Below are 27,929 nucleotides of genomic sequence, written 5' to 3'. Positions count from 1 at the left end.
AAAAGGGCATAACTGAGGTAAATGGAAACAAGCCAGAGACAGTTTAGTTCAATAAAAAGAACTTCTGAGAAGAGTTCTTCATTACTGGGAATGTTCCAGCAGAGGTTTCCAGGATGTTTCAGGTGGCATTCGAGCATCACAGACTAGGGTCAGCCTAACAAACAGGCAAGGCCCCATCCTACAAAGAGAGGAAAATGAAATAAGCGTATGAAATGCCTAGTACGGTGCCTGGCGCCTAGTAGGTGCACAACAAATATTAGGTTCTTCCCACCCTGAGAGTCCATGGGTCTGTGATCACATTTGTGGATGTATTTCTGGAGGGGTAATTGGATGCGTTCTACATTTTTCCAGAAGCTCACAAGTTTCTTACATGGGGCCATTGAGAGAGGAATGCAAGGGCAGGAGAGAGGTAGGTTCTCTTTGCTGCTGTCAGCAGCTCTTCCTCTGCTTAGAGTCTTTGGCAGTGTCAGGCAGTCACTGGTTTGGGCCTCATGCTGTCCACTACCGCCGAAATCACTGCCCCGGCAGCCTTCGCTCCTTCCATTAGGGCATGCTCCACCTGCAATGCAGATCAGTTCACAGGACACTCAGTGACGATGCCAGGCTTGCTCCCTGCCCTCCCCCCACTTCACCTCTTCCCTTCAGGAACTGGCCTGCCTGGAGTCTTCTCCTAGAAGAAGAAGCAACCTGTGCTATCCTATATTTCCAGAGACCCCAGAACTGCAAGAGACCTAGAGAAGCCAGGAAGGCCTGAGACGGACATCAGAGGCAGATGCATTCCCCTTGCCCTGGGAAGCATCCAGGGTTCCTGGTCCCTTTCTTCCCTCCGAGCCATTCAGCCCAGAGTCTGCCTCCAATGTGGACTCAGAGCAAAGGATTTCAGAGCCGCACAGCCACTGAGGCCCTCATTCTACGTATGGGGAATCTGAGAGCCAGGCAGGAGAACTCACTTGGACAAAGTCACACAGTGAATTAGTCCCCGCAAATGCTCATGGGTTGGGTAATCCCTCGTACCACAGCCCACCAAGCCCCTAGCACTGGAGCAAGGCCTCACAAGAAGGGAATGAGGCTAGGAGAAGATGCAGAGTACAAGGAGAAAGATGCAGAAAGTGAAGGGGGTGAGAGTGGGTGGAGGCCTGCCAACACTCACTGAGAGATGAGATAGTGATAGTAGAGAGATCAGTACTGGGATTTGAGCCAGTATCTTAAGAAAACATAAGACGCATGAAAAGAACATGGAAAAATTATGTCCCACCTTTCATCCTTGATTTTTTCCAACTATTAAAAATACGAAAATAAATACTTCCTCTGCTTATGAGGTTTGAGTAACTATCAAATATTAACAAAAGCAGTTCAAATTGTTACAGATACTTAGACTTTCAAAGGTCTTTCACATGTACTGCACTACATTTAATTTATCGCTGCCGTACATCATGGGAGGTCACAAACCCAAATGCAGTACAGGCCAGGCAGGTAATGTGGGTGAAGCTGGTAGGTGGCACACCTACCCCCACACACCTATCTAAAAGGGGAGCCACTACTTGGCCCCACAGTGTATCCACAAGTGGGAATGCGGGCCCAATGGCCTGATCAATCGGTTGTTCAAGAGAGGCTGGGAATCCAGATCTTTTTATATAAAATTTCTATATTTTTAGGGGGTGGGGGGAGTCAAGATGGCGGCATAGGCAGACTCTGAACTCACCTCCTCCCGTGGACACAGCCAATTTACAACTACTCGTGGAAAAATTACCCCTGAGACAGAACTGAAAACTGGATAAGAGGAACTCCTGCAACAACGGACAATCCTAACTGAGGTAGAAGAGGCAGAGACTACCTTCTGGAGAGGAAAAACGCCGCCTTCACGAGCCGCCAGCTGCCCACAGGTACACAGCCATCCCTGGAGGCGCGGGGCCCTGAGCCGGGGAGCGCCCCCGCTGGGGGCATTTTGTGGACCCGGCACAATCGAGATGAGTGGCATAATATCTGACTTTGCCTGCTACTAAAGCATTGGGGAGAACCCCCAGAAAACCCGGTTCACAAAGAAACTAAAACTGGCTCTTAAAGGGCCCGCGCACAAACTCACCCGTTTCAGAAAGCATCCTAAAATCACCAGAAAGAAAAGTGCACAGTGCTTTGGTGACAAGAGACTCACCTAATAGGCCCTGAGTGCATCTCGGTGAGGGGTGAGACCTCTCCAGGGACTGGGACATTGGCGGCGGCCATTGTTGTGGCCTGGTGTGAGCGTGCTGACACAGACGCCATTGGAGTTCTCCCTGAGGCCTGCTAGCCCAGGGTCTGCCCCACCCACTAGAGCACCGATTTAATCCAGCTCAGCCAGGGCAGGCAGCCCACCCTAGGGACTGGCCCCACCCAACAACAAGCCCTCAGGCAACTTGTGGGCATGCATAGATTGGTGACTGGATTCTCTGCAGCCTGGCAACTGAGCCGACTTGAGCTGGGCAGGGTGTGCAAAAGGAGCGGGTGGAGAGTGTGGGGCGGTGGCAGAGTGTGTGGGGCTCCCGCCGTGGAGAGACTGGGTCCGCTTGGGGAGGTCAGGGTGCTCACACGGGGCAGGACTGTGTTGACGGTGTGTGTGGACCTGTGGGCAGCAGGGCTTGTCAGCTGCAGAAGACTTGTGCTTCTCAAAGACCCACATAGGGGGTTTGCCCCACCTTCCAAAGCCTGAAACAATTGGGTGCTCCTGTGCCTGAGGCCAGCCCCACCCAGCTGCAATCCTCAGAGAGCTGACAAGAGACCTAATAGGCTGGAGGCTTACAGCAATTGTAAGGCCCTGAGCCTAACAACCTGCCACGCTGGGGGCCTACTCACTTAAAAGAAATACTGCAACACAAATGTGGTATTAGAACTTGCAGCCAACTGTGCTGGGGCTCCCCACACCTGATAAAGAGACTGAAGGGCCCACAACAACTACAAGCAGCTGAGCATTACAACAGCTGGCCAGGAGCATAACTCAGCCTCCCTGGGCGCCTACAGGGAGAGCAAACAGGCCACAACAGAAGGACACACGTAGCCCACATAGGGGTCAACCCTGGAACATTGAGAACTGAGGGAAGCACACAGGAAGCCTCCTAAGCCATCACTTACATAAGGTCACCTATCCAAGAGCAGGAGATGTAGCTGACCTACCTAATACATAGACACAAGCACAGGGAAAGACGCAAAATGAGGAGGCAAAAGAATACATTCCAAGTAAGGGAACAGTACAAAACCCCAGAAAAGGAACTAAGTGAAACAGAAATGAGCAACATACCCGACAGAGAGTTCAAACTAAGAGTGTTAAGGATGCTCACTGATCTGGGGAGAACAATAGATGAACTCAGTGAGAAGGTCAACAAAGAAATGGAAGATATAAAAAAGAACCAATCAGAAATGAAGAATACAGTACTGGAAATGAAAAATTCATTAGAGGGACTCAAAAGCAGAGTAGAGGATACAGAAGAACGGATCTGTGAGCTGGACGAAAGACTAGAAGAAATTACCCAAGGTGAACAGGTAAAAGTGAAAAGAATTAAAAAGAGTGAGGACAGTCTAAGGGACCTCTGGGACAACATCAAGCGCACTAACATCCGTGTTATAGGTGTCCCGGAAGGAGAAGAGCGAGACAAGGGGGCAGAGAATGTATTTCAAGAAATAATAGATGAAAACTTCCCTAACCTAAGGAAGGAAACAGACATCCAGGTACAGGAATCACAGAGAGCCCCAAACAAGATAAACCCAAAGAGGCCCACACCAAGACACATCATAATCAAAATGTCCAGAATTAAAGATAAAGAGAGAATCCTAAAAGCCGCAAGAGAAAGTCAAGTTACATACAAAGGAAACCCCATAAGGCTATCAGCTGACTTCTCAGCAGAAACCTTACAGGCTAGAAGAGAGTGGCATGATATATTTAAAGTGCTAAAAGGAAAAAACTTACAGCCAAGAATACTCTACCCAGCAAGGTTATCATTCAAACTGGAAGGAGATTTTCCCAGATAAGCAAAAATTAAAGGAGTTTGTCACCAAGAAGCCAGTGCTACAAGAAACGTTAAAGGGACTGATTTAAGGGGAAAAGAGAAGACCACAAATAGGAAAAATTATCTAAAATTTCTATACTTTTAAATGTTGGCAGGTAACTCAGATTTAAAAAAAAAAAATACTATTCATCCAAGCAAAACGTGTCTGTGGCGAGATGTGGCCCAAAGGCTGCTAGTTGGGAACTTGAGCAATAAAGTATCTATTTCAGTCTATCCTCATTTTGAAAAGGAGCAAATGGTCTCAGAAATAAAATGACCTGGCCAAGGAGACCACGCTAGTAAATTACGGAGGCAGGACTCCACCTAGTGGTTTTACTGTTAAGCCTTTTGCCTTTTCTACTCCTTCATGGGATAACAGAGGTGAAAATACCTCCTGAATGGTAAATCCTGCAGAAACAGAAGTCCCCACTAGTACAACAAATGATATGAAAACACTGATTGCTGTTCTGATCACCAACGAGATGACAAGCCCAAGAAAGCTCAGCGGGAAGCCGTTGTCAGAGCCAATGGCACCATACCTGCTGGCTCCTAGGCACGCCATATCGGAGGTTGTTGACAAAGTGCTCACAGTTCCCTTCAATCAGGCTGTACTGCACTATCTTGTTGATCATCTGTTTTGTACGCTGGATGATCTTGTCCACGGGCAGGGGCAGGTAGGTCCCATCCAGCTTGTTGTTGATCTTCCAGGAGCAGCCATGCAACACGTCCTCCAGGCGACTGTATTTCACGACTGCCCGGTTGCTGAAGACAGAAGTGATGCTGCCGGCCTCAAATTCCTCACCTAGCGACCAAAGACAAGCAAAAGTTGGAAAACTGCAAGAGGTAGTGGGGCAGAGGACTGGCTCACTCCAAGATGCTGGGTAAACTATTTCCCTTTGGGGCCTCCGTTTCACCATCTAGAGAAGGCACAGCAGAGGATGGGGAGTCGGGGTAAATGAACTGCAAAGAACCAACTTTCCCAAGAAGGCTTCTGCCCTGCACTGCACTGCACTCCCCGCCTTCAACCCCCACAGCAATCTCTTTCTTATAACACTCTAGAGGCTCCTTACGGTACGGCCCTGGACTCCATCCCGTGTTGTACTGACCTGACCAAGTCCTAGGACTTGAGTCTTGCTTTCCTAACCAGACTTCAGTAATCTTCACAAACGTATGACGAGCACCCTGTGTCAGCATCAGCTCCTGGGGAAGGGGCTATCATGCGGTTCTAAGACATGCCTCCCTCTGGAGCCACTGCAGGGGCACAGGTGAGGCCAAGCAGACAGGGTACCCACTCCCACCCACCAGCTTCCCCCAGAGCCACTTTGCCTTTCTCTCTACTCAAACATTGGGATTCTCATTAAGGGTTTGAAAACAGGATTCCATAGCTTTGAAAAAAGAAATGTTTGAGAGCTGCTATATTATCATACTCAGTCCTTAGAGGAGACAGAGGCTCAGAGAGGGCCAGCAACCTGCCCAAGGCCAGGTGGGTGGTAATTTAAAACCAGGACTTTTTCTGCTACAATCCTAAGGATATACGAATATGTGTACCCTCCCCCTCTGCAAGTTGTGCCTGAGCAAGAAATGTTCCCTGTTCCTTTCTTACATATTTGAAAAAAACCTGCTGGTTTTACAAAAGCTGGCAGCAGGCAATTCAGCTTTCCAGAACAGAGACAGCAGAATTCATCTTTAGAGAAAGATCTGCTGGGGAGGGTGGGGTCATAACTGTTAACAGAACTCTTTGGTTATACAAGAGGGACGCTCGGATTTAGTCTGGAAAGGAGAGGTGGCAGCGAGGTAATGTGAAGCAATTTTTCCATTCCTCGTGAAGGCTCTGAGTCGGGAAGTGGGGAAGGGTGTGAATGGATGGGGCAGGGAACAGGTGATAGGAGAAGGAAGGTCCCAGCAAGGTGAGAGGCTAGGCCAACAGAGGAGGACAAGACACTGGGATGAGAGCTGTGAACAAGGTGTAGCCACAAGCCCTGGGTACCAATGCCCTTCCGTAATTTAATCTTGAATGGGCAGAACTTGCACAGGATAGAAAATCCAAAAGGCATCAGAGAATATGCAGTGGAGCCCCCTCCCTCCCTTCTCCCAGCCCCTCCAGGTCCCATCTCCTGGGGCAACCACTGTGGCCAGTGGTGCTGGATGCCCAGTTTTAAGTTGTTTCCCATTCTACGCTGCAGTCTTCTATCATCAACAAATCTTAGTGGACATCAAATATCTGGTAAAATTTAATGAGCCACCACTTTCATCGCAGCCATGTGTTAATGCTGCCTTGAGAAATGAAAGGGGAACTGTGTCCATGCTGAGGGTAGAGTAGCCTGGGGCAGCTTGGAAGAGCAGGGAGATAAGGTGACGGTGGAGATAACAAAGGTGATCAGGAAGCCGGAAGCAGAATTTGGGGACAATAGGAAACAAATGACAATCAGAACATGTAAGCATCCCCAACCCGTCCCAGGGAATCCTCAGAAGTATGAGGAAGGATACTGAGCTGCTCTCAATACAAATGGAGACTCACATTCTTAAATCTGCATTTTAAAAGAAAGGATGGTCTAGGCAGTCAAGGAACCTGTGGACACTCTAACTTGCATCTTTCTAAGGGTTGGACACTCAGTGGTTTTTGGGGACAGAGACCAAGCTCTATCACACAGTAAATTAGGGTCCAGTGACACCCTGGAGTATTTTATGCTAAAGGGCAGCAGCTGAGGAACACAATAATTAACTGTACTTCTTTTTACTTTGCTAACTTCAATATCAATATTTCAGTAGAGTATCCACTCTTACTCGGGGGAGCCAGATGGACCACACAGTCATCTTCCACATAGATGGCCCAGTGCTCATAGCCAATTCGAAAAATCTCAATCAGGTCTCCAGGTCTGGGTTTTGGTTTACCCTATAATGGAAAAAAATATATAAAATAAAGAAATTGCACATGCCCGGGGAACTCCAGACACCCTATTTGGGGATCAGCTACAGCTCAGCCTAAAGACACTGCGTTTCATCACCTTACGGAAACCCAGGCTGCAGAAACTCTCTTCACACAAAAAGACTAAAGGGCGCCTCCCCACCCTGCTATCCCCTTCATTATTAAAGCCATCCAGGCTAACTGTGCCACTTACCACCATATTGCCTCTCACTCTGAATGCACCCTCTGAATATGCTCTGTGATAAGTGATGGAACTCCTTTAAGCCTTTCCTCTTCCTCCATGAGCACCACGTTAAGCTTTCTCAATAGAGGGCTCGGGAGGGACATTAAAAGAGGAAAGGGCTCTCCTGCAGTTTCTGGCTCCGGGTGGGGGAACGATGGTCAGCAGTGTGGGCATGAGGACATCTGGTGGAGCTCTGCCTGAGCCCAGAGCCCTCTGTCCCCATCAACCTTGCAGCCTAGGCCTGGCAATAACCTTTCTACGGCCCCCTCAACAGAGAAATCAGTGTCCAAATTCCTCCTGCCCCTGCTGGCGTCCTGATTCCCTCTGTGGGTCCTCCAATGGCCCCCCTGTGGCCCAGAGGGTCCCCCCTCCTCTGCATGCCCACCCCACTAGTTGCTGATAGCCAGCTCCCCGCCTACACTCTAAAGGGGTGCACTTGGGGGCCGGCCCAGTGGCACAGCGGTTAAGTGTGCCCGCTCCGCTGTGGTGACCCAAGGGTTCGCTGGTTCAGATCCCAGGCGCGCACCAACACACCGCTCATCAAGCCCTGCTGTGGCGGCGTCCCGTATAAAGTAGAGGAAGATGGGCACGATGTTAGCCCAGGGCCGATCTTCCTTGGCAAAAAGAGGAGAATTGGCATCGGGTGTTAGCTCAGGGCTGGTCTTTCTCACAAAAAAAAAAAGCGTGTTGCCCTTGCCCTGCAACTGCTACCAGCTCCATCCTAGCCAAACCAAACTTCTCTGCTCCCCAGTGGGTGGACTATACTCTACAGCATGATCTGAACCCCTTCAAGTCTGCCCTTGGTAAGCAATCTCCCTCAGGCCTGGGAGACAATGCTGAGTTTCTTCGTGTCTTATAGTTACTCTTCCATCGTAGTTTAATAATTCTTTATACTAAACTTCCCCTGTTTAACCTGCCATGTGGTTTCTATCTCTTGATTGAACCAGACTGCTGATACACTATCTCTTCAAAGAGCCCTGGGGGAGCGAGATTGTTCATCTAAGAGACATTGTGTGTGTGCGTGTGCACACAATACAGTTTTGTGCACTTAAAAATTTCTTAAGAGAATAGATCTCGTATTAAGTGTTCTTACCACAATAAAAAAAAAAAAGAAACCCCAGAGCTTCTGCCACCGCAAACCCAAACTAAAAAAAGAAAAAACTGAACTCTTATACCCCACATCCCATCTACTCCAGTAATGTGTACCCCTCCCAGACTATTCCTAAGTTTGTCCAGGAGTGGTCCAGGGGAGAAGCTCTGCTCATGGATTCCTCTCTGAGAAGGCATGCTAGGAAGTCAGAGCCAGCAGAGAGATATGAACCACCCCACCCATCCAACAACTTTACAATAACATTGTTTCTCATCCCAACAATTTGCCCACTTAGTCTAATTTCCTCAAGGCTGTATCTCTCCTCCTTCTTCCCAGCCCTATTTCCCTGGCTAAGGACAGCCATATGCCAGGGCAAAAATTCACAGAAGTAAAGGTTTTTCATCTATGTCTTTTAAAGCTTTTCTGAGAAATAATTTACATCCCATAAAATTCATGTGTTTTAGGTGTCTAATTCAATGACTTTAGGTAAATTTACAGAGTTTGTGCAACCATCACCACAATCCAATTTTAGAACATGTGCATTATCCCAAAAAGATTCCTCACTTCCATTTCCCACCCACAGCCCCATGCAACCTGTCCCCATTAGCAGTCTTTCTTTCCCTACCCTCTTCCCCTAGCTCCAGGCAACCACTAATCTGCTTTCTGTCTCTATAGATGTGCCTTTCTGGACATTTCATATAAATGGAATCATATATATGGTCTCTTGTGTCTGGCTTCTTTCACTTGGCATAATGTTTTTGAGATTCATCCATGTTGTAGCATATGTCAGTACTTCATTATATGGATACCCCACATTTTGCTTAAACTGCTTTGTTCTTTTTCAATATTATTTTGGCTATTCTGGGTCTTTTGACTTTCCCCTATAAATTTTAAGACCACCTTGTCAATTTATACCCAATAAAAATGTCTGCTAGCATTTCAAGAGGGATTTTGTTTAATTTATAGATCAATTTGGTAAAGCTTGCCATCTTAAAATTAGAATTTTCCAACCCATAAACATGCAATGTCTGGGGCCAGCCCGGTGGCACAAGCAGTTAAGTGCGCGCACTCTGCTGCAGCGGCCCGGGGTTCGCCGGTTCAGATCCCGGGCGCGCACCGACGCACCACTTGGCAAGCCATGCTGTGGCGGTGTCCCATATAAAGTGGAGGAAGATGGGCACGGATGTTAGCCCAGGGCCAGTCTTCCTCAGCAAAAAAAAGAGGAGGATTGGCAGATGTTAGCACAGGGCTGATCTCCTCACAAAAAAAAAAAAAAAAAACATGCAACGTCTTTTCATTTGTTTAAATCTTCTTGAATTTCCCTTGCAATGTTTTGTACTCTTGCTTTCTTGTTAAACTTATACCTAAGTATTTTTATGCTGTTATGAATGGAATTGATTTCTTAATTTCATTTTCAGGTGGTTCATTTCTAAGATATAGAAATACAATTGATTTTTGTACATTAATCTTGTATCCTGCAACCTTGCTGAACATATTTACTAATGCTAATAGTTTTTAAATAGTTTTAAATAATAATAGTTTTAATAATTTGGTTTTGGTTTTGGTTTTTGGTGAGGAAGATTGCCCCTGAGCTAACATCTGTGGCCAATCTTCTTTTTGCTTGAGGAAAATTGTCCCTGAGCTGACATCTGTGCTAATCTTCCTCTATTTTGTATGTGGGACACGCCACAGCATGGCTTGATCAGAGGTATGTGGGATCCAAACCCACAAACTCCGGGCCACTGAAATGGAGCACGTGAACTTAACCACTACACCACCGAACCAGCCCCTAGTTTTAATAGTTTTATAAATAATTGTTAATTTATATATAATGTTTTAACTTTTTAAATAATAGTTTATAAATAATTAAATAGTTTTAAAGCGTGTGTTTGTGGATTCCTGCGGATTTTCTACATACATTGAGTAGATGTGATGAGAATGGACATCTTTGCCTTACTCCTAATTTAGTCTTTCACCATCAAATATGATAGTTGTAGGTTTTTCGCGGGTGTACTTTTTCAGGTTGAAGATGTTCCCTCTCATTGCTAATTTTTTAAGAGAATTTTTATCATGTATGGCTGTTAGATTTTGTCAAATGCTTTTCTGGGTATGTGGAGATGATCATATTATTTTTGTCCCTTACTCTGTTAATATGGTATATTACATTAATTGATTTGGGGATGTGACACCAAACTTGCATTCCTGGGGTAAATCTCACTTGGTCATGGTGTATAATCCTTTTTGTATGTTGCTGAATTCAGTTTGTTAGTATTTCCTTGAAGATTTTTACATGTTATTCACAAGAGTCTGTAGTTTTTTCCTTTGTCTGATTTTAGTATCAGGGTTATATTGCCTCAGAGAATAAGTTAGGAAGCATTCCCTCCTCTATTTTCAGGAACAGTTTATGAAGGATTGGTAATTTTTCTTCTTTAAATATACAGTAGAGGGGCCGGCCCGGTGGCGCAAGCGGTTAAGTGCGCGCGCTCCGCTGCGGCGGCCCGGGGTTCGCTGGTTCGGATCCCGGGCGCGCACCGACGCACTGCTTGGTAAGCCATGCTGTGGCGGCGTCCCATATAAAGTGGAGGAAGATAGGCACAGATGTTAGCCCAGGGCCGTCTTCCTCAGCAAAAAAAAAAAGAGGAGGATTGGCGGATGTTAGCTCAGGGCTGATCTCCTCACAAAAAAAAAAAAAAAAAAAAGATTTCTAAATATACAGTAGAATTCTCAGGTGAAGCCATCTGGGCCTGAGCTTTTCCTCATGTAAAGGTTTTTATTTACTAATTCAATTTACTTGTTGTAGGTCTATTCAGATTTTCTAGTTATTCTTGATCCAGTTTTATAATTTGTGTCTTTCTAGAAATTTGTTCATTTCATCTAGGTTTTCTAATTTGTTAGCATAAAGTTCTTCATAGGATTTCTTTATTATCCTTTAATTTCTATAAGATTAGTAGTGAGCCCCCTCTTTCATTCCTGATTTTGGTAATTTGAATTCTCTCTCTTTTTTTTCTTGGTCAATGTAGCTAAGGGTTTGTCGATTTTGTTGATCTTTTCAAAGAACCAACATTTGGCTTCATGATTTTCTCTATTGATTTCTGTTTTCTAGTTCATTGATTTGTGTTCCAGTATTTATCATTTCCTTCCTTCTGCTTGCTTTGGGTCTAGTTTGATTTCCTTTTTCTAGTTTCTTAAAGTAGGAGCACAGATTATTAATTTGAAATCTTCCTTCTTTTTTAATATAGTCATTTACAGCTATACATTTTCCTCTAACCACTGCTTTAACTGCACCTCATAAAATTTGACATGTTATGTTTTCATTTTCATTCAACTCATAGTATCTTCTAATTTCTCCATTTCCTCTTTCACCCATGGGTTATTTAGAAGTATGCTGCTTAATTTCCAAATACTTGTAGATTACCCAAATTTCATTCTGTTATTAATTTCTAATTTAACTTCACGTGAACAAAGGAAATATTGTGTATGATTTCAATCCCTTTAAATTTGCTGACACTTGCTTTTTGGACTAAAATATGGTCTATCCTGGGGAATATTCATGTATGCTGAAGAAGAATATGTATTCTGCTACTGTTGAGTGGAGTATTCTGCAAATGTCAGTTAGGTCAAGTTGGTTAATACAGTTGTTCAAATCTTCTATCTGTTCACCGATTTTCTGTCTAGTTGTTCTATCCAGTATTGAGAGGGGAGTATTTAACTCCCCAAACTATTATTTCTGAATTGCCTACTTCTCCCTTCAATTCTAACAGTTTTTGCTTCATGAATTGTAGGGTTGTGTTGTTAAGTTCATATATGTTTATAATTGTTATATCTTACTGATGAATTAACATTTTTATCATTATAAAATGTTTCTCTTTGTTTCTAACAATATTTCTCTTCTTAAAGTCTATTCTGTGTGATATTAGTACAACCATTCCAGCTATGGCTACTGTTTGCATATTTTTACATACCTTTTTTTTTTTCCTGGTGTTTTTTTTGTTGTTTTTTTTTTTTGTTATTGTTGTTTTATGAGGAAGATCAGCCCTGAGCTAACATCCATGCTAATCCTCCTCTTTTTGCTGAGGAAGACCTGCTCTGAGCTAACATCTATTGCCAATCCTCCTCCTTTTTTTCCCCCCCCAAAGCCTCAGTAGATAGTTGTAGGTCATAGTTGCACATCCTTCTAGCTGCTGTATGTGAGATGCGGCCTCAGCATGGCCGGAGAAGCGGCGCCTAGGTCCACACCCGGGATCCAAACCCAGGCCACCAGTAGCGGAGCACACGCAGTTAACCGCTAAGCCACGGGGCCGGTCCTGCATCTTTTTACATCCTTTAATTACAACCGATTTATGACTTTGAATCTCAGGTGTGCCTCTTGTGGGTGGCACATAACTGGATCTTGTATTATCAAGTCAGAAGATCTCAGCCTTTCTTGGAGTGTTTAACTGATTCACATTTCTTCCTGTTGATTCAAGTTACTGTCTGGTGTCATATCTTTGATCCAATATAGCTGTTTCACCACCCTCCCTTGCACTCTTATTGTCATATTTATTATACCCTTGCATGTTAGAAGACCAACAATAGAATTTTATAATTATTGCTTCATTCAATTGTCTTTTAAATCAGTTAGAATAAAAGACAAAAATATAGTTTTATGCTCTTTTATCACAATAATCTATGTAATTACCTTTTCTGTGCTTTGTATTTCTTCATGCGGATTACAGTTATTATCTGGTGTGACTTCCTTTCAGCCTGAAGAAGTTTCTTTGCTATTTCTTTTAAGGCAAGCCTTCTAGCAACATATGCTGTCAGTTTTCATTTATGCAAGACTGCCTTTATTTCACCTTCATTTTTTTTTTTATTGATGTTTTAATGGTTTCTAACATTGTGAAATTTTGGGTTGTACATTTTTGTTTGTCCATCACCCCATATATGACTCCCTTCACCCCTTGTGCCCACCCCCCACCCCCGCTTCCCGGGTAACCACAGTCCAGTTTTCTCTGTCCATGTGTTGGTTTATATTCCACGTATGAGTGAGATCATACAGTGTTTGTCTTTCTCTTTCTGGCTTATTTCACTTAACATAATACGCTCCAGGCCCATCCATGTTGTTGCAAATGGGACGATTTTGTCTTTTTTTATGGCTGAGTAGTATTCCATTGTATATATATACCACATTTTCTTAATCCAGTCGTCAGTCGAGGGACACTTAGGTTGCTTCCACTTCTTGGCTATGGTGAATAACGCTGCAATGAACATAGGGGTGCATTGTCTTCCATCCTTTCACTCTGAGCCTGTGCTTGTCTTTAGTGCTAAGATGTGTTTCCTGAAGGCAGCATATTGTTGGGTCTTGCTTTTTAATCCATCCTGCCACTCTGTATCTTTTGATTGGAGAGTTCAATCCATTTACATTTAGGGTAATTATTGAAATATGAGGGTTGAATGTTGCTGTTTTGTCACTTATTTTCTGGTTCTTTTGCATTTCCTTTGTTTCTTGTCCCATTTGTTTTGGACTGCCAATTCAGTTTGGTTGTTCTGTCTTATGATTCTTCTAGTTTTCTCTTTGTTTATCATATGTGGTTTTAATTTGATTATTTGTTTAGTGGTTACCTTGAGGTTTGGGCGAAAAATCTTCTGTATGAGATAGTCCATTATCTGATAGCCTCCTATTTCCTTATACTAAGTCAATTCAGTCACTTTCCTCTTCCCCTTCTAAGTTGCTCTTGTTATACCTTATTCTATCTTGTGTTGTGGCTGTGTGTTTACAGTGATGAGGTTAAATTTATTTTTGGTGAATTTCTTCCTTTGATCTTTGAGTTTAGTATTTAAGTGGTTGCTAACCTATTCCGGTAAAGATCTACTATTTCTCTGATTTTGTCTACCTACTTTTCTCCTTACTCCAAGCTTTGTGTTCCCTTTCTCTTCTTGTTTTCAGGCCTGAGGGCCTTCTTGAGTATTTCTTGTAGTGGGGGTCTCATGGCCATGAACTCCCTTAGCTTTTGTTTATCTGGGAGAGTTACTATTTCTCCATCATATTTGAAGGATATTTTTGCTGGATAGAGTATTCTTGGCTGAAAGTTTTTGTCTTTTAGTATTTTGAATATATCATTCCAGTCTCTTCTAGCCTGAAAAGTTTCTGTTGAGAAATCCGCTGAGAGCCTGATGGGAGTTCCTTTGTACGTTATTTTTTGTTTTTGTCTAGCTGCCCTTAATATTGTTTCTTTGTCGTTGACCCTGGCTAGCCTTACCACTAGGTGTCGTGGTGAAGGCCTTTGTCTGTTAATATATATAGGCGTCCTGTTGGCTTCGCTTACTGGTATTTCCTGCTCCTTCCCCAGATTTGGGAAATTTTCAGCTATTATTTCCTTGAATAGGCTCTCTGTTCCTCTTTCCCTCTCCTCTCCCTCAGGAATACCTATAATTCTTATGTTACATTTTCTAATAGAGTCCGATATTTCTCGGAGTCTTTCTTCATTTCTTTTTAGTCTTAGTTCTCTCTCTTCTTCCATCTGGAGTATATCTGTATTCCTATCCTCTAAAGTACTAATTCTTTCCTCCATATTGTCAGCTCTGTTCTTTAAAGATTCCAGATTCTCCTTTATCTCCTCCATTGTGTTCTTCATCTCCATCAGCACTGATAGGTTTTTCTTTATGATTTCAATCTCTTTTGTGAAGAAACTCCTAATCTCATTGAATTGTTTGTCTGTGTTGTCTCGTATTTCGTTGAGTGTTTTTATGATAGCTATTTTGAAATCTCTGTCATTTAGTTTATGGATTTCTGTGTCTTCGGGGTTGATTTCTGGGTGCTTGTCATTTTGTTTCTGGTCTGGTGATTTCATATTTTTTGCATTGTGGTTCCTGTGTTGGTTTTGATTTTCCTCATCCTGGAAGTCTCTGGTTGCAATTTCCACCTGCCGCCACTGTCTGGTGGTAAAGGGCTGTGTAGTCTAAGCCCCCTGCGCTCTGCCCCAGTTTTTCTGCTGCGATCCACAGTTTTGTTTTGTTTTGTTTTGTTTTTTCCCCCACTGCGATCCACGGGTCCAGTCCAGTTTGTTCAGGTCTGCCTCGGATCGCTAGATCTGGTCGAGCTGCAGACTCCGGGTTGCGGGGAGGGGGGAGCTCTCTCTTTTGCCCTCTGGGTCCCTGACGTGGGAGGCTTCTCGTTTGCCCCTCTTTATCCGCTCTCTGGGGTGCTCAGATGTTGATGTTAGCCCTGTGGCTCCTCTGAGCCCTCTGTGCCGGAGTTTCCCACTGGCTGAGAGAGCCCGAAGAGCTACAGTTTCCCGCCGAGGGCCGCCCCTCCCCCCTCTCTGGGAGCCGCGCGGACCGGATCGCTGATCTGATGGGGAGGGAGCGGAGTTCTCCTTACCTCTCCCCACTTCCTCCGGGGGCCCAGCACGTTCCGCTCTCAGATGTGCGGCAGTGTGGATCCCTCCGCTCTAGCTTTTCACTGTCTGGGATTCCGTTGTTGGTCTGTGGCTGTTGCTTTTGTTGTATCTTGTGGGGGAAGAATTCACGGGAAAGCTCACTCCGCCATGATGCTCTATTTCACCTTCATTTTTGAAAGGTAGTTTATTGGATATAGGATTTTTGGTTGACAGTTTTTCTTCCTTCAGCACTTTTCACATGTCATCCCACTGCTTTATGGCCTCCATTGTTTCTGATGAAAAGTCAGCTATTAACTTTATCATGGTTCCCTTGTACATGATGAGTCTTTTTTCTCTTGCTGCTTTCAAGATTTTCTCCTCGTGTCTGGCTTTCCACAGTTTGGATTCTGACTCCCCCAGGGCTGGTGGCTGTTGCCATTTGTTTGGTTTTTTAGTGACTTGCTTGGACTAATTCTGTGACATCTGTTTCCCTCACAGCATGCAACCACTGATGTATCTGCTTAGGTCGTTTTTGGTTTTGGGGGTTTTTTTGTTTTCCTTGCTCTTATTTTTAAGCCTGGCTTCCTGCGTCAGCATAGCTTAATGGTCAGCCAGTGATTGGTAAGAAGTTGAGCCATACCTTGAACCAGTAGGGTTCACCCTTTGCCTACAGAGCTCTGTGTGGTTTGGAGAAATCATTCAAGGTTCTAAAGTTTACAAGTCTGTTCTAGCATTTACTTGCTGCATTCACAAGGCCTCAAGTTCTTCCAGGAACTAGAGACTCATGCAGGCCCCTCCAGTCTCTGCTGAATGTGTGTGCAGCCTTGTGCACCCCTTCTAGACCACTGGGTTCATGTGGCAGCCCTTTAAGATCCTCTTTAGCTGTCTCATTACCTGGATTTGCATGTTAAATTTCTAGCTGGTCTGTTAGTCTATTGCTTGTCTCAACCAATATTGCAACCTCAGGCTAATTGTAATTTTGGCCTTCCATGATTCTCGTCGCTGAGGTTACTATTGTTTTCCACAACATCCCTGGGCATGGAATTTTCCATATTCTGCTCCAAAGAAAGTCAGCTGCCCTCTGCTGCCACTGCCAGTCCTCCTGGCAGGCCCTACCCACCCGGGTACAACTTCCCCACATGAGAGCTGGGAGGTGCTAGTGGTGGTGAAACACTACAGACTTCCACCATTCTGAGATTTCAAGATTTTGTAGGCTTTATTGAATTAACATTCTTCAATTTATTGTATGCCTTTGGTCCATTCCAGAGTCTTTAAACTGTTGTCTTTGACAATTTTGTCCAGCTTTATCTTTGCTTTTTGGGGAGATTTTCTGAGATCCTCATTTAGCCATCCAGAAGTCCTGCCCACTCGAGAGAATGAGTTTTTATGACCGTGAAGCAGACCACCTACACTACAATATTACGTGGAAGGAACTGAGGCCAAGAGAGACAAAGTGCTTTGCCCAAGGTCTCACAGCAAGTCAGTGGCAGAGCTACAACCAGAACCAGGTTTCCACCCCCAAGACCACACCAACTCTGTCTTCTTCTGCCTTAAAGAGAAAATACAATGGCAATCAAGTACCCACTAGAGGGCGTGCCACACCGGGCTTCTCATCCAAAAAGAGGAGTTATATCGTAGGAGACTTAAAACTGGACTTCATTTTCTTTTACCATAGGCCCAGGGAAAGAGATGTGGATGTCCCTCCCTAAAATATAGAGGGTGGTAGTATATCAAGGAGGGTGGGAGCTAAGGGTTGAGAAGACAGCTTGTAAACGATGGCACAGATCAGAAGTGATGTGATGATGGTAGATGGTTATGCGGGACCAGGAGTAGTAGGGGGTGCAGATAAGAGAGCAAGCAAAGGGAGGGAAGAATAGAGAGAGGAGGGGATCATTCTCATCCTATGAAGTAGATTAAAAAGAAACAATTAGCAAATTAATAGGATCCTCTTTGTGATTCAAGCACTAAGAAGAATACAGCATTTTAAGCAAATGCCTCTGTCTTGATAAATGGCAAAAAAGGGACGACAGCCATGTTTTAAAATGTCCCTAAGGAAGTTTGAATTTCAAATATTTTGAAACTCATTTTTAAAACCTAAGTCTAGTTCAATATTTACATGTACTGACACAGGTAAACAGTTAAATTACCTTTCATTTAAATTTAGGAATATAGAGATCTTTGATTCACAGATTTTCTAGTTGTTTTTCTCTTCTGAACATATGTAAGTGAGAGGGGAAGAGAACTTATTAAATCTAATGTCTTTACAGAGATAAATGCACCAAGTGAGGCTGTTTGTGCTCTTCGCTACATATGACACAGGAAAGCCCACACTCACTGACACAGTAGCCTAGAGATCATTAATATCTAAGTCCTGACACTAGGCAGGAAAAAAAGAAAGGACTAGGGACAAAGGAGGAACAATAACAATGAGTTCCTGCAGCTGCAGGAACTCAAATCAATCAAACTGTATTTCAGGCTATTTCTGACATTGATCAGGGCGGAGAGGGTGGTGGTGATGGTGATGTCACAGGGCAGGTTTTGCTGAGTCAGTCCCGAGGGACACCCAGATGAGACTTCACGTTACACTTGAACCAACCTCTGACTCCTCACTCTATTGAGCACAAACTCCAACACCTGCAAGTCCCGACCAATGACACTTAGCCTCCAGACAGAGTATCTCACGGAAGGCAGGCCTCTCAGAGTCTGCCGAGCCAGGTAGATAATCACATATGTGCATGCAGTCCCCCTATGGATCCACTCCCCACCAACCAAAGAGTCAATCACATCTCACTCCACCCAGCTGGGTCATTCCCACCAATGACAACAACCATCCGTCAATCAATATCCTTGCTGTTATTTACTGGAATAACTGCCAGTGGGAGGACAGGACGTTTCATTGTGATGCTAGTCCAAGCCAGAAAAAAATCGAAAGAAGTCCATGTGCTGGTCATTGAGGGTGTTGAACAAGCTTGTGGTACAGGAAGCAGAAAGCTCTGGGATTGAGGGAGCGAGGAACAGGAGGCAATTTTAGAATTTTAAAGAGTTGTCTTTTGTTCTTTAGTACTCTTCACCTGAAATGTTGCCACTGGATGATGGAGTAGTGCTTTGAAAAACTGAATTGGATTCACAACAGACTTAATAGTCACCTTGAGTCACCCACTGTCTTGCTAAATTTCCTCTGACTGTAAATTGATTATATTGAGCCTTGGGTCCCAACCTTGGCTGCACATGCAAATGACCTGGGGAGCTTTAAAAAATTAAGACTGATCTGGAGTATGGCCTGGGAGCCAGTTTTAAGGGCTCCCAGGTAACTCTAATGGCAGCCAAGGTTGCAGCCATAATGGAGGCTTTTCCAAGATCCCATTCTTCCTTTTTCCTTTACCCTCTCCCCAGCATTCCATGAACCTCAAGGAACCGGTCTGTATCCTCCAGGGCAAACTCCAGTCCCAACTGATGCTCCAATCTCCAATTCCAGATTAAAGTTTCTCTGCCCTTTTTCTCTTTGTAATAAGATGTTACTTCAAAACCTTCCATTGTCTGCTGTTTATTTCCTTTGCACAGTCAGGCAGCCCAGCTCTGGCCCTTCTCCCAAAAACAGGCACCCACTTAGAAAAACTGGTCTTTCACAAGGCCCCTGGATAATAAGAATTCCAGAAAGTCTTACTAATCTGATAGGTATGGTGCAGGGAAGCAGGTGGAGGGTTTGTTCCTGCCCGTGACATGTGGCAGGGAGGCAGGAGCAAAATCACAAAGAGCACTCCTTTGAACTCCTGGGAGTAAAAATGTGAAGCCCCTAAACTGTTTCTAGGACACAGTGACTATTGGGTCAATCCCTGATGAGGCGTAGAGCAGATATGGCAATCTAGGAGCAGAAGAAAAATCATCAAGACACAGGAATTAGGAATTTCACTTTTGGCTCTGATCCTAACCCAGATGATATCTCAGAAATAAAACCCAGAGCCTCAAATGTTGACATGACACAAGAGAGAGAATACAAGTTAGAATACTAGACAGCTACAGAGTCATAGAAAGAAGACAGGGTTTGTTGTTAGGAGACCTGGTTCAAGTCCCAACTCTGCCACTTGCTAGCTGTTCAACACATCTTTAGTAGAACTTCTGAGACAGCAGGGATATTGTTCTTTACAATTTCAATGTCAAAAGGTCATTATATGCCCTAACGGAATGAATCACTCCTAATTATTCTGTTATGAATCTGTCACCATGAATCTATTTCTAATCCTTTGGAGTGAATATGATGGTTTTATTCACCCCCAGAAATTCTCCCTTTATGTACTCAATAAACAAATATTTATCAAGCACCTGCTATTTTAAGTATTGGGAATATAGCAGTGAATAAGGTTGACAGGTATTCTGCCCTCTGGTTGGAAGAAGACAGATAATCAATAAGCAAAATGACTATATGATATGATAAGCACTATTAAGGCAATAGATGGGGTGATATGATGGAGAGTATGCTGCTGGGTTGGGAAAGACTACTTTAGATAGTATGTATACATTGTAGCCATGGTAGATGCTTTGGATTCTTCTGATAATAGCCCTCTCATTTTCTTTTGGGTAATTTCGCCCTTCCCCTCATCCATGTGATTCTAATGGGGATGCCAATCATGGCACCCTTGTCAACCTGGACCAATTGAAGTCTTTCCCTTGGATTTTTACATATAAAGCAAGGGAAGAGATGCTCTCTCTATTTTCTCTGGGGTTGCTAAGCTGGGCCTCCCTTCCCCAAACCCCGTGGAGGAAGCTGTTTGATGTAGAGGCAAATGAGGCCATCAACCTGGAAGAGGCCAACAGGAGAAGTGGGCAGACAGAGAGAGTCTCCCGATGATGTCAGGGCCCAGATCCTGGTCCCAGTCTCTAAAGAACCCAGAGCTGCCCAGGTTCCTATAGTGAGTCCTCCCTGAGCCTCAGTTATCCCAGTAACCTTCCAACAAAAATATGTCTTTTGACTTATAGTAGTTAAAGCTGGTTTTCTATTAATTATGACAAAAATTGTTTGTTCACGTACTCGTTTCTTCAACAAATATTTACTGCATGTGTACTATTTGCCAAGTACTGTTATAGACAACTGGGATCAGTCAACAAAGAAGAAACGTGCCTCCTCTCATATATTTTAGATTCTAATGAGAGGAAACAGACAAACAAATGAACAAGAATTCATCAGGTCGTAAAAAAGTGCTATCACCCAACTAAAACAGTGGTGTGGCGGAGGGTGACTGTGAAGTGACTCTGGGTCACATGGTCAGGAGAGAGCTCTAGGAAGAAGGCAGACTTAGGCTGAGAACTTAGAATCAAGAAGAAGAAAATTATGTGAAGATCTGGAGGATCATTCCAGGCAGGGGGCAGCACAAAGACGCTTGAGTGGGAGAGTTTAGTGTGGCTGAAGGACACTGAGTGGGGATGAAGCTATAGAAGAAGAAAGGGACCATATCATGGTGGAGGTGGAGGCCTTTCTGGCGTAAGTCAGATAGGAAATGAGAAGTGAGAAGCTGGAGATAATGAGGGCAGACAACTCTTTCAAGATGCTGGTTGTGAAAGGGAGGAGAGGCATAAAGTGGGAAATGCAGAGAAGCAAGGGGTTAAAGGAGGGCATTTTCAAGCCAGGAAAGACAACAGTGAGCATAAGTGAGTCCATCTTGTTATGCTAAATGGCCCCAGCTCCTCCTCTGTGTGACTACTCGCTGCTCTGCACATACTCCAAAAAAATTCACATGCTCTCCTGATTTATGGTCTCCACTTAAGTGTGTACTCCCTGATAGCTTGATAAATTAAAACTTTGTTTTTTATGAGTTTCTCTCCAGGAAGAGGGTGACCACAGGCAGGAAACACACCTACAAGGTATCCATCACAGCTGACAGAAGAATGGAACAATGTGATGCCTGGAGCCTGTAATGCCTGGAGACCAACCTCCCTGGATCTCCTAATCACTGCCCATTTTTGCTATGTAACTGCTTCAAGGTAATGTAATCCTTGAAGATGGTTTTTTTTTTTTTTGAGACAGTAGTCTGCCATCTTCCCAGTTTTGCCAGCTAATCGAATTAAAACTTCCTTCCTTGATCCCTAACTCATTGTAATTAATTGGCTCAGATTGCAGTAAGCAGAGCGAGCCCATTGCTTGGCATCAGCAGCATGTGTAAATTCTAGGGGTGGGGCTCCAGCAGAGGGGAGATGTCAGAGATGGCAGACAAAGAGGATTAATCAGCAACAAAGGGGTCTAGGAAAAGTAGGAGAGGCCAAGATCAAGAGCACTGAAGAGGAGTCAATCTTCGGATAGAGAGGTCAGAGTGGGCCTTTCCCAAGAGAAGATGTGTATTAGTCTGCTGGGCCTGCCATACAAAATACTACAGACTGGGTGCCTTAATAGAAATTTATTTTCTCACAGTTCTGGATGCTGGAGGTCCAAGATAAAGGAGTCTGCTCAGTAGGTTTCATTCTGAGGCCTCCTCTTGGCTTGTAGGCAGCCGCCATCTCACTGTATGCTCATGTGACTATTTCTTCGTGTGTGGAGAGAGAGAGAGCAAGCTCTCTGGTGTCTCTTCCTATAAGGGCAATAATCCAATTCTGTTGAATCAGGGCTCCACCCTTATGATCTCAATTAAACTTAATTACTACTTACTCCAAATACAGACATACTGGGGATTCGGGCTTCAACATATCAATTGGGGGTGGGGAGGAACACACATACACTCAGTCCATAACAACACAAAAGGGGTGGATTTGAAAAACCAGGAAGAGCAGTCTTAGCAATCTGGTAAGTGCAAAGGGCCTGAGGAAGGAAAGACTGGGGTTCATCAGATGTACAGAAAGGAGGCTGGGATGGCTGGTACAGAGTGAGCAGGGGGAGGGGATGATACGAGGTGAATTTGGAAATGATATACGGATGCAGAGAATACAAATAAAAAAGGAGAGAATGTGGGCAGGCTGAGGGGGGATCTGTGTCCATGGCCAGCAATCTCTAAGGCCTCTTTTGAGGAAAAGAGCTGGCATTCCTCATGCACTGGGACCTCAAGATGCATTTATTTCATCTGTACTATCTTGGCATTAATTCGCCTCTGTAACACAAAGCAGTAAGTAATTCTATGTACTTTAAAGGGTACGTACATGGCTTGGTGAAAGCAGCAGCAGGAGGAATCAAATGATAGAAGGAATGCATCCAGAACCTCAAAACAGCATGGGAGAACAGGCAACATTAGAGAGGTGAAAAGTAAATGAGTTCATCAAAGATACACGCACAGACCTGGATCAGGTTAAGATGAAAAAGAACAGCTCGAAGTGAGACATCATGGCAGGTTTTTGTCTAACTCTCTAAAGCAGGGAAAAGCGAAGGAAACCATGTATTAATGTTATACAAAGTTTCATAGGGGCAGTTGGTGATGATCAAGCTTATCACATTGTAATGTAAATTCTTATCTTCTTCCTATTTCCCCAAATTTTCTGTGAGGACCTTGAGGGCAAGGACAAGAACATCCTCCCAGATCTCTGCTGGACAAAAATCTGTAGAGAAACAATGCCATATACTTCTTATTCTGCTGTATTAAGTGAAATTCGGTACCTGAGAGTTACTGTAAATATTCAATAAGAACATGATTACCCTTCCACCTTGTTCCCAACACAGACACAGATTAAAAGAAGTTAATCTTGTTGATTTGTTGTTTTCTTGTTTAACCCGGGGGATGACTCAAAGTTCACAAGGATTTATGAGCTTGTTTTGCAGAAGAAAAAGAATGCCTTTAAGGAAATTATGACCACCAGATAACCAGCCCCCAGCTACTGCTGACGCCCAGAAGTCTGATTGCCCAAGGGCTTATCTGGAGTGAAAGAAACGTAGATTTCCCCTTGTTTCTCTGAAACTCCTCCTCCCAAGCCCCTTGGCTCTATAAAGACCCCCTGCTTTCTTCTTTCATTGAGGTGGATTTGAGAGAACCTACCCTCCCTCCTTCTCCTTTTGGCCAATTTGAATAAAACTTTCTCCATCTTCAAGCACTGGTGTCTCAGTGACTAGCTTGTTGCACATCAGGCACATGAATTTGAGATTAAGAGGTTCGGGTATCATGAGTAAAATCTTATTCATCTCTTACTATATTTTTGCCAGTAACATTAAGTCCTACAGACCTGCTTTTTGCTTATAACGTCATCAAATGTGATTCCAGAGCCTAATCTTAAAATGCAAGTCTTTTTTGTTGTTGTTGTTCTTTTGTGTGTGTGTGTGTGAGGAGGACCAACCCAGAACTAACATCCAATGCCAATCCTCCTCTTTTTTGCTGAGGAAGACTGGCCCTGGGCTAACATCTGTGCCCATCTTCCTCTACTTTATATGGGACGCCGCCACAGCATGGCTTAACAAGCGGTGAGTCGGTGCACGCCGGGGATCTGAACCAGCGAACCCCGGGCCGCCACAGCAGAGCGCACACACTTAACCACTTGCGCCACCGGGCCGGCCCCTTAAAGTGCAAGTCTTTATAAATTTCTGTTTAAAAGGAGTCTCCTAGGGGCCGGCCCGGTGGCGCAAGCGGTTAAGTGCGCGTGCTCCGCTGCGGCGGCCCGGGGTTCGCTGGTTCGGATCCCGGGCGCGCACCGACGCACCGCTTGGTAAGCCATGCTGTGGCGGCGTCCCATATAAAGTGGAGGAAGATAGGCACGGATGTTGGCCCAGGGCCGTCTTCCTCAGCAAAAAAAAAAAAAAAAGAGGAGGATTGGTGGATGTTAGCTCAGGGCTGATCTCCTCACAAAAAAAAAAAAAAAAAAAGGAGTCTCCTAAAGTGTTGAAAGCAATGGCCACCCGGCAGCTACAGAGACAGCAGTAACTTTCTGCATCATGAAGCTTGCTAAAGAATTTGACTTGATAAAGTATTAAATTGAAAACATTTACAAGAATATCATCCTTGTTACATTGTGCATCATGGAGGCTCCCTGAATATTCGTAAGTGTTACCAACTTGTTCTGTTCTCTGTCAATATAAATCAGTCAGGATATCATTTTAACAAAACTGTCTGGAAACATTCTAGAAATTACTGTAGAGTCCTGTGAAAATGCCCTTCAAGGAAAAGCTGAAATTGTTATCGGTGTTTGGGCTTGATAATTCATTGGCCGGTAATAATGTTGTAATCATTGACACCTCCATATTCCTGAACAATACAGTTGAGACCAACTCAGTTGGCACGTTACTCTTCTATCATGTAATGAGAAATAAAAACCTTTGACTGTCAGGATTATTGTTTTACTAAAGAGATCAAGAGACTTGCCTCCTTTAAATGAGTACAAGGCAGAAAGTCACAGTGAACCCAGCAGTAACTGGGATCGTCAAGTTCTCCAGCAGACCCTGAGCACCTAGAATCATACCGCACTAAAACCACTCCTAGAAGACACCTTCAACAACACTGAGTCCAATCTCTTCATTTCAGTATCTGGGGATGGGGGCGGGATGGGAAGAGGGAGGAATTTACAAAGGGGAGCAAAGAAAGTTTGGGGAGTGATGGAGATGTGCATTGTCTTGATTGTGGGGTGGCTTCACAGGTGTAGACATATGTCGAAACATATCCAATTGTGTAAACATGTGCAGTTCATTGTATGTTAGTTAACAGGTATGTCAGCTATACCTCAATAAAGCTCAATAAACAGCACAATAAAGCTGTTTTTAAAAAATTAAAAAGGCATAACCAACAACCTAAGTCAGCATGCAGTTCAACCTGCCACACAGTCTCAATAAAGTAACACACAGCATGTACACAGAGAAGAAGTCGCCACGCTAAGAATTCTCCTGATACCCACCTCAGCTGCCTGCTTTGTCAATTTGCCTGCACTCCCAGGCTTCGGAGTTGAATTCGACTCTGCCCTCTTCTGGTTGGGTGTTGTCTCCAACTTAACTATGAGCTTCTCCCTAAGTGAATTTTGTGGTCATATAGTTAGCAAATAACACTATTTCACAATTATTTGAAATTCTGTATTCCTTCATACTTGTGATTTTAAGATATCTTTCAGTTTTGAGATTCTAGGAAGCAATTCCCCTGAAGCTTGTCCCTATGATGCCATTAGCTGTCATACAAAACAGTTGCTGTTTACTGCTTTCCAGACAATTGTTTAAAATGCTAATGATAGCAATGAGTAGCTTTCGGAGGGGTTTGGGGGGCTTTTGTTTTTGCTAATAATCTTTTCTAAATGTTTATCAAAGTGATACTTGCACATAGCTTTAAAAAAATGGTAACTATGCAGAAATAGAAGTATAATGATGTACACCTGAAATTTATACAATGTTATAAATCAATGTTACTGCAATAAACAAAACAAAACAAAAAATGGTAACAGTACGTAATAGCCTATAATGAAATGCAAGCTTCCCACTCCAGTAGGCCAGAGGCAAGCCCCCTGAACACTTGAGCTGCTTCTTCTAATAATTAGCTCCATATTTCTGAGAAATCTTGTTGAGTCACAAAACTGTAACTGTAAGTAATGTGAAATAAATCAGTCTACTTTGTCCCTTGAAACAAAATGTTACAGGAGAGGGCTGAAACTAAAGATAAGAATATGCTTTTGGGGTAGTATAGTAAAGTGAAATATATTGAAGCCAAAAAGACCTACGTTTGAATCCTGGTTCTGATACTGGCTGCCCAACCTTGAGCTAGTAAATTAATCTGTCTGAACCTCAGTTTGATTGTCTATAAAATAGAGACTATATTTGTCTCACAGAGTTGTTAAGAGGGGTAAATGAGAAAGCATCTGTACACACCTTTTACATTACTAACCCCAAATGACATTTTCTTTACCTTTCTCCACTTTTTAAGTTTCTCCAAAAGTATAGTGGGAGAGGGGGTACTCCTGGTTTTCACTATAGCTCTTCTCAAAACTTGCAGCCCCCCAGAATTTTACAAAGAGGCAAACATCACATTTTTAATGAAAGTGAATTGGGGAAATTTGCAAACAGGTTGCATCATGCATTAGTTAGTGAGGCCAAGTGGCAATATTGTAAGCGTCCCTCTAAAGCAATTCAATTCTCAGGGGTCTGGAGAAGCCCCATGGCTAGAAATTGCTTCAAGGCAGCCTCCTGCCAGTGAGTCCCAGGCCTGGTCCCAATCTGTTATTACCAGGAGCACACCAGCCTTCTGCTCACTGGTCAGTGGTTCGCACAGAAACCACCTCAGGGTTTGTTTTACAGAAATACCATCAAAGTCAGTTCTTCAAAAGGCTTTTACCAGCCAAAGACCCAGTCCTTCCGTACAAAGAATCTTACCCCTGCTGGACGCTTCTGCTCTGTTCCAACACGCCCTGCTGCGGCTGCTTGGGCAAGAGCTGGACCAAGGCTTGAGATCCCACGGATTCTTCTAATTCAAGAAAAAAAATTCTATTTAAACCACAATTGCCTTCTACGGGGGTGAAACCTGTGAAACAAGAGTTGGAGCCATCACCTTGACAGCTAAGCAAAGGTGGGCTCAGAGCTCTAGTCTAGAACCCTGCGTGGTTCCTGGTTAGCCCTCAACACATTTTTGGATGAATGAAGGGAATTGTGGGACTATGCTGGAGAGGGCTCAGTTCCTCTGGAAAAGAGAAACTTTGGAATTCTCGGGGACAGGATGAAGTCAGAGTTGCCTCTAACCCAGATGGCAGACAGAAACCTTGGGTCTAAGCCTGAGGGCAGAAGCTTCTACGGAGCTAGAGCGTTCTTAACTCTACCTGCCGGGTAGCTGCCACCTCTGTCTCGCTTCCACCTGAAATACAGTAGGATAGATACCCGAGAGTCACTGAGTGCCTGGTTCGCTTTGATTAAATTAATAATAAACGATCAATCCGAAATATGCACTCATTACGGTTAACAGGCATATCGCACAATCAACAAGTATCTAGGAGAAGGAGCCTTGAAGGCAACTATGGTGATTTTTCTGGGGGTCCTATGGCCCGCTGGGACGTGGAGAACGACGTCGGAGGACTTCCAAGCAGCTCGGTGGGGAGGGTCCCCATTCCTGGGGCACAGCTGAATGGCCAGAAGCAGGTTGATTGTCTTTTGGTCCCACACCTGCAGTTCTCGAAGCGGGTTTGGAGCGGGACCGGGGGAACTTAGAGACGCGGAGCCCGCACTCCCCCGCGGCGGCGGGGCTCAGGCCCATCTCGCCGCTGAGGCCCCGCCGGTCCCGCGAGGGGCGACGCGCCCGGCCAGTGCCCAGTCAGCGCGGCCGGAGTTAGCAGACTGCGGGCTCCAGGGCACCGGGGGCAGCGCAGTGAGGAACCGCGGAAAGAGAGGGCGGAGGGCCGAGGAGGCGGCAACGGAGCGCGCAGCAAACGGCGGGGCGCGCGGCCAGAGGCGCGCGGG

General features: G+C 44.4%; 1 protein-coding gene across 3 annotated transcripts; it reads right to left on the bottom strand.

Annotated features, from left to right (window-relative positions):
- Positions 1-402: 402 nt before the first annotated feature.
- Positions 403-27,726, bottom strand: PLAAT5 (phospholipase A and acyltransferase 5). 3 transcript variants are annotated; one of them, XM_058526610.1, is made up of 6 exons: positions 27,581-27,726; positions 26,856-26,948; positions 25,400-25,508; positions 6,801-6,909; positions 4,556-4,818; positions 403-559 (listed from the first exon to the last, which is right to left on the bottom strand). In XM_058526610.1, exons 1-6 carry the CDS (start codon positions 27,724-27,726, stop codon positions 467-469), a joined length of 813 nt encoding a protein of 270 aa, XP_058382593.1. In that variant the 3' UTR covers positions 403-466. The 3 variants fall into 3 exon arrangements, 2 of the variants coding, with proteins under 2 accessions (XP_058382593.1, XP_058382592.1); XM_058526609.1 differs by having other exon boundaries at positions 26,856-26,982; positions 27,585-27,726; XR_009216243.1 differs by lacking the exons at positions 4,556-4,818; positions 6,801-6,909; positions 25,400-25,508; positions 26,856-26,948; positions 27,581-27,726 and adding an exon at positions 2,153-2,300 and having other exon boundaries at positions 495-559.
- Between the last annotated feature and the right edge of the window lie 203 nt (positions 27,727-27,929).

The sequence above is a fragment of the Diceros bicornis genome, chromosome 31 (genome assembly GCF_020826845.1).
Source record: "Diceros bicornis minor isolate mBicDic1 chromosome 31, mDicBic1.mat.cur, whole genome shotgun sequence".
Classification (NCBI taxonomy): Eukaryota; Metazoa; Chordata; class Mammalia; order Perissodactyla; family Rhinocerotidae; genus Diceros; species Diceros bicornis.
Note: the sequence above shows the minus strand (reverse complement) of the source record. Positions and strands in the feature narration are given on the sequence as shown.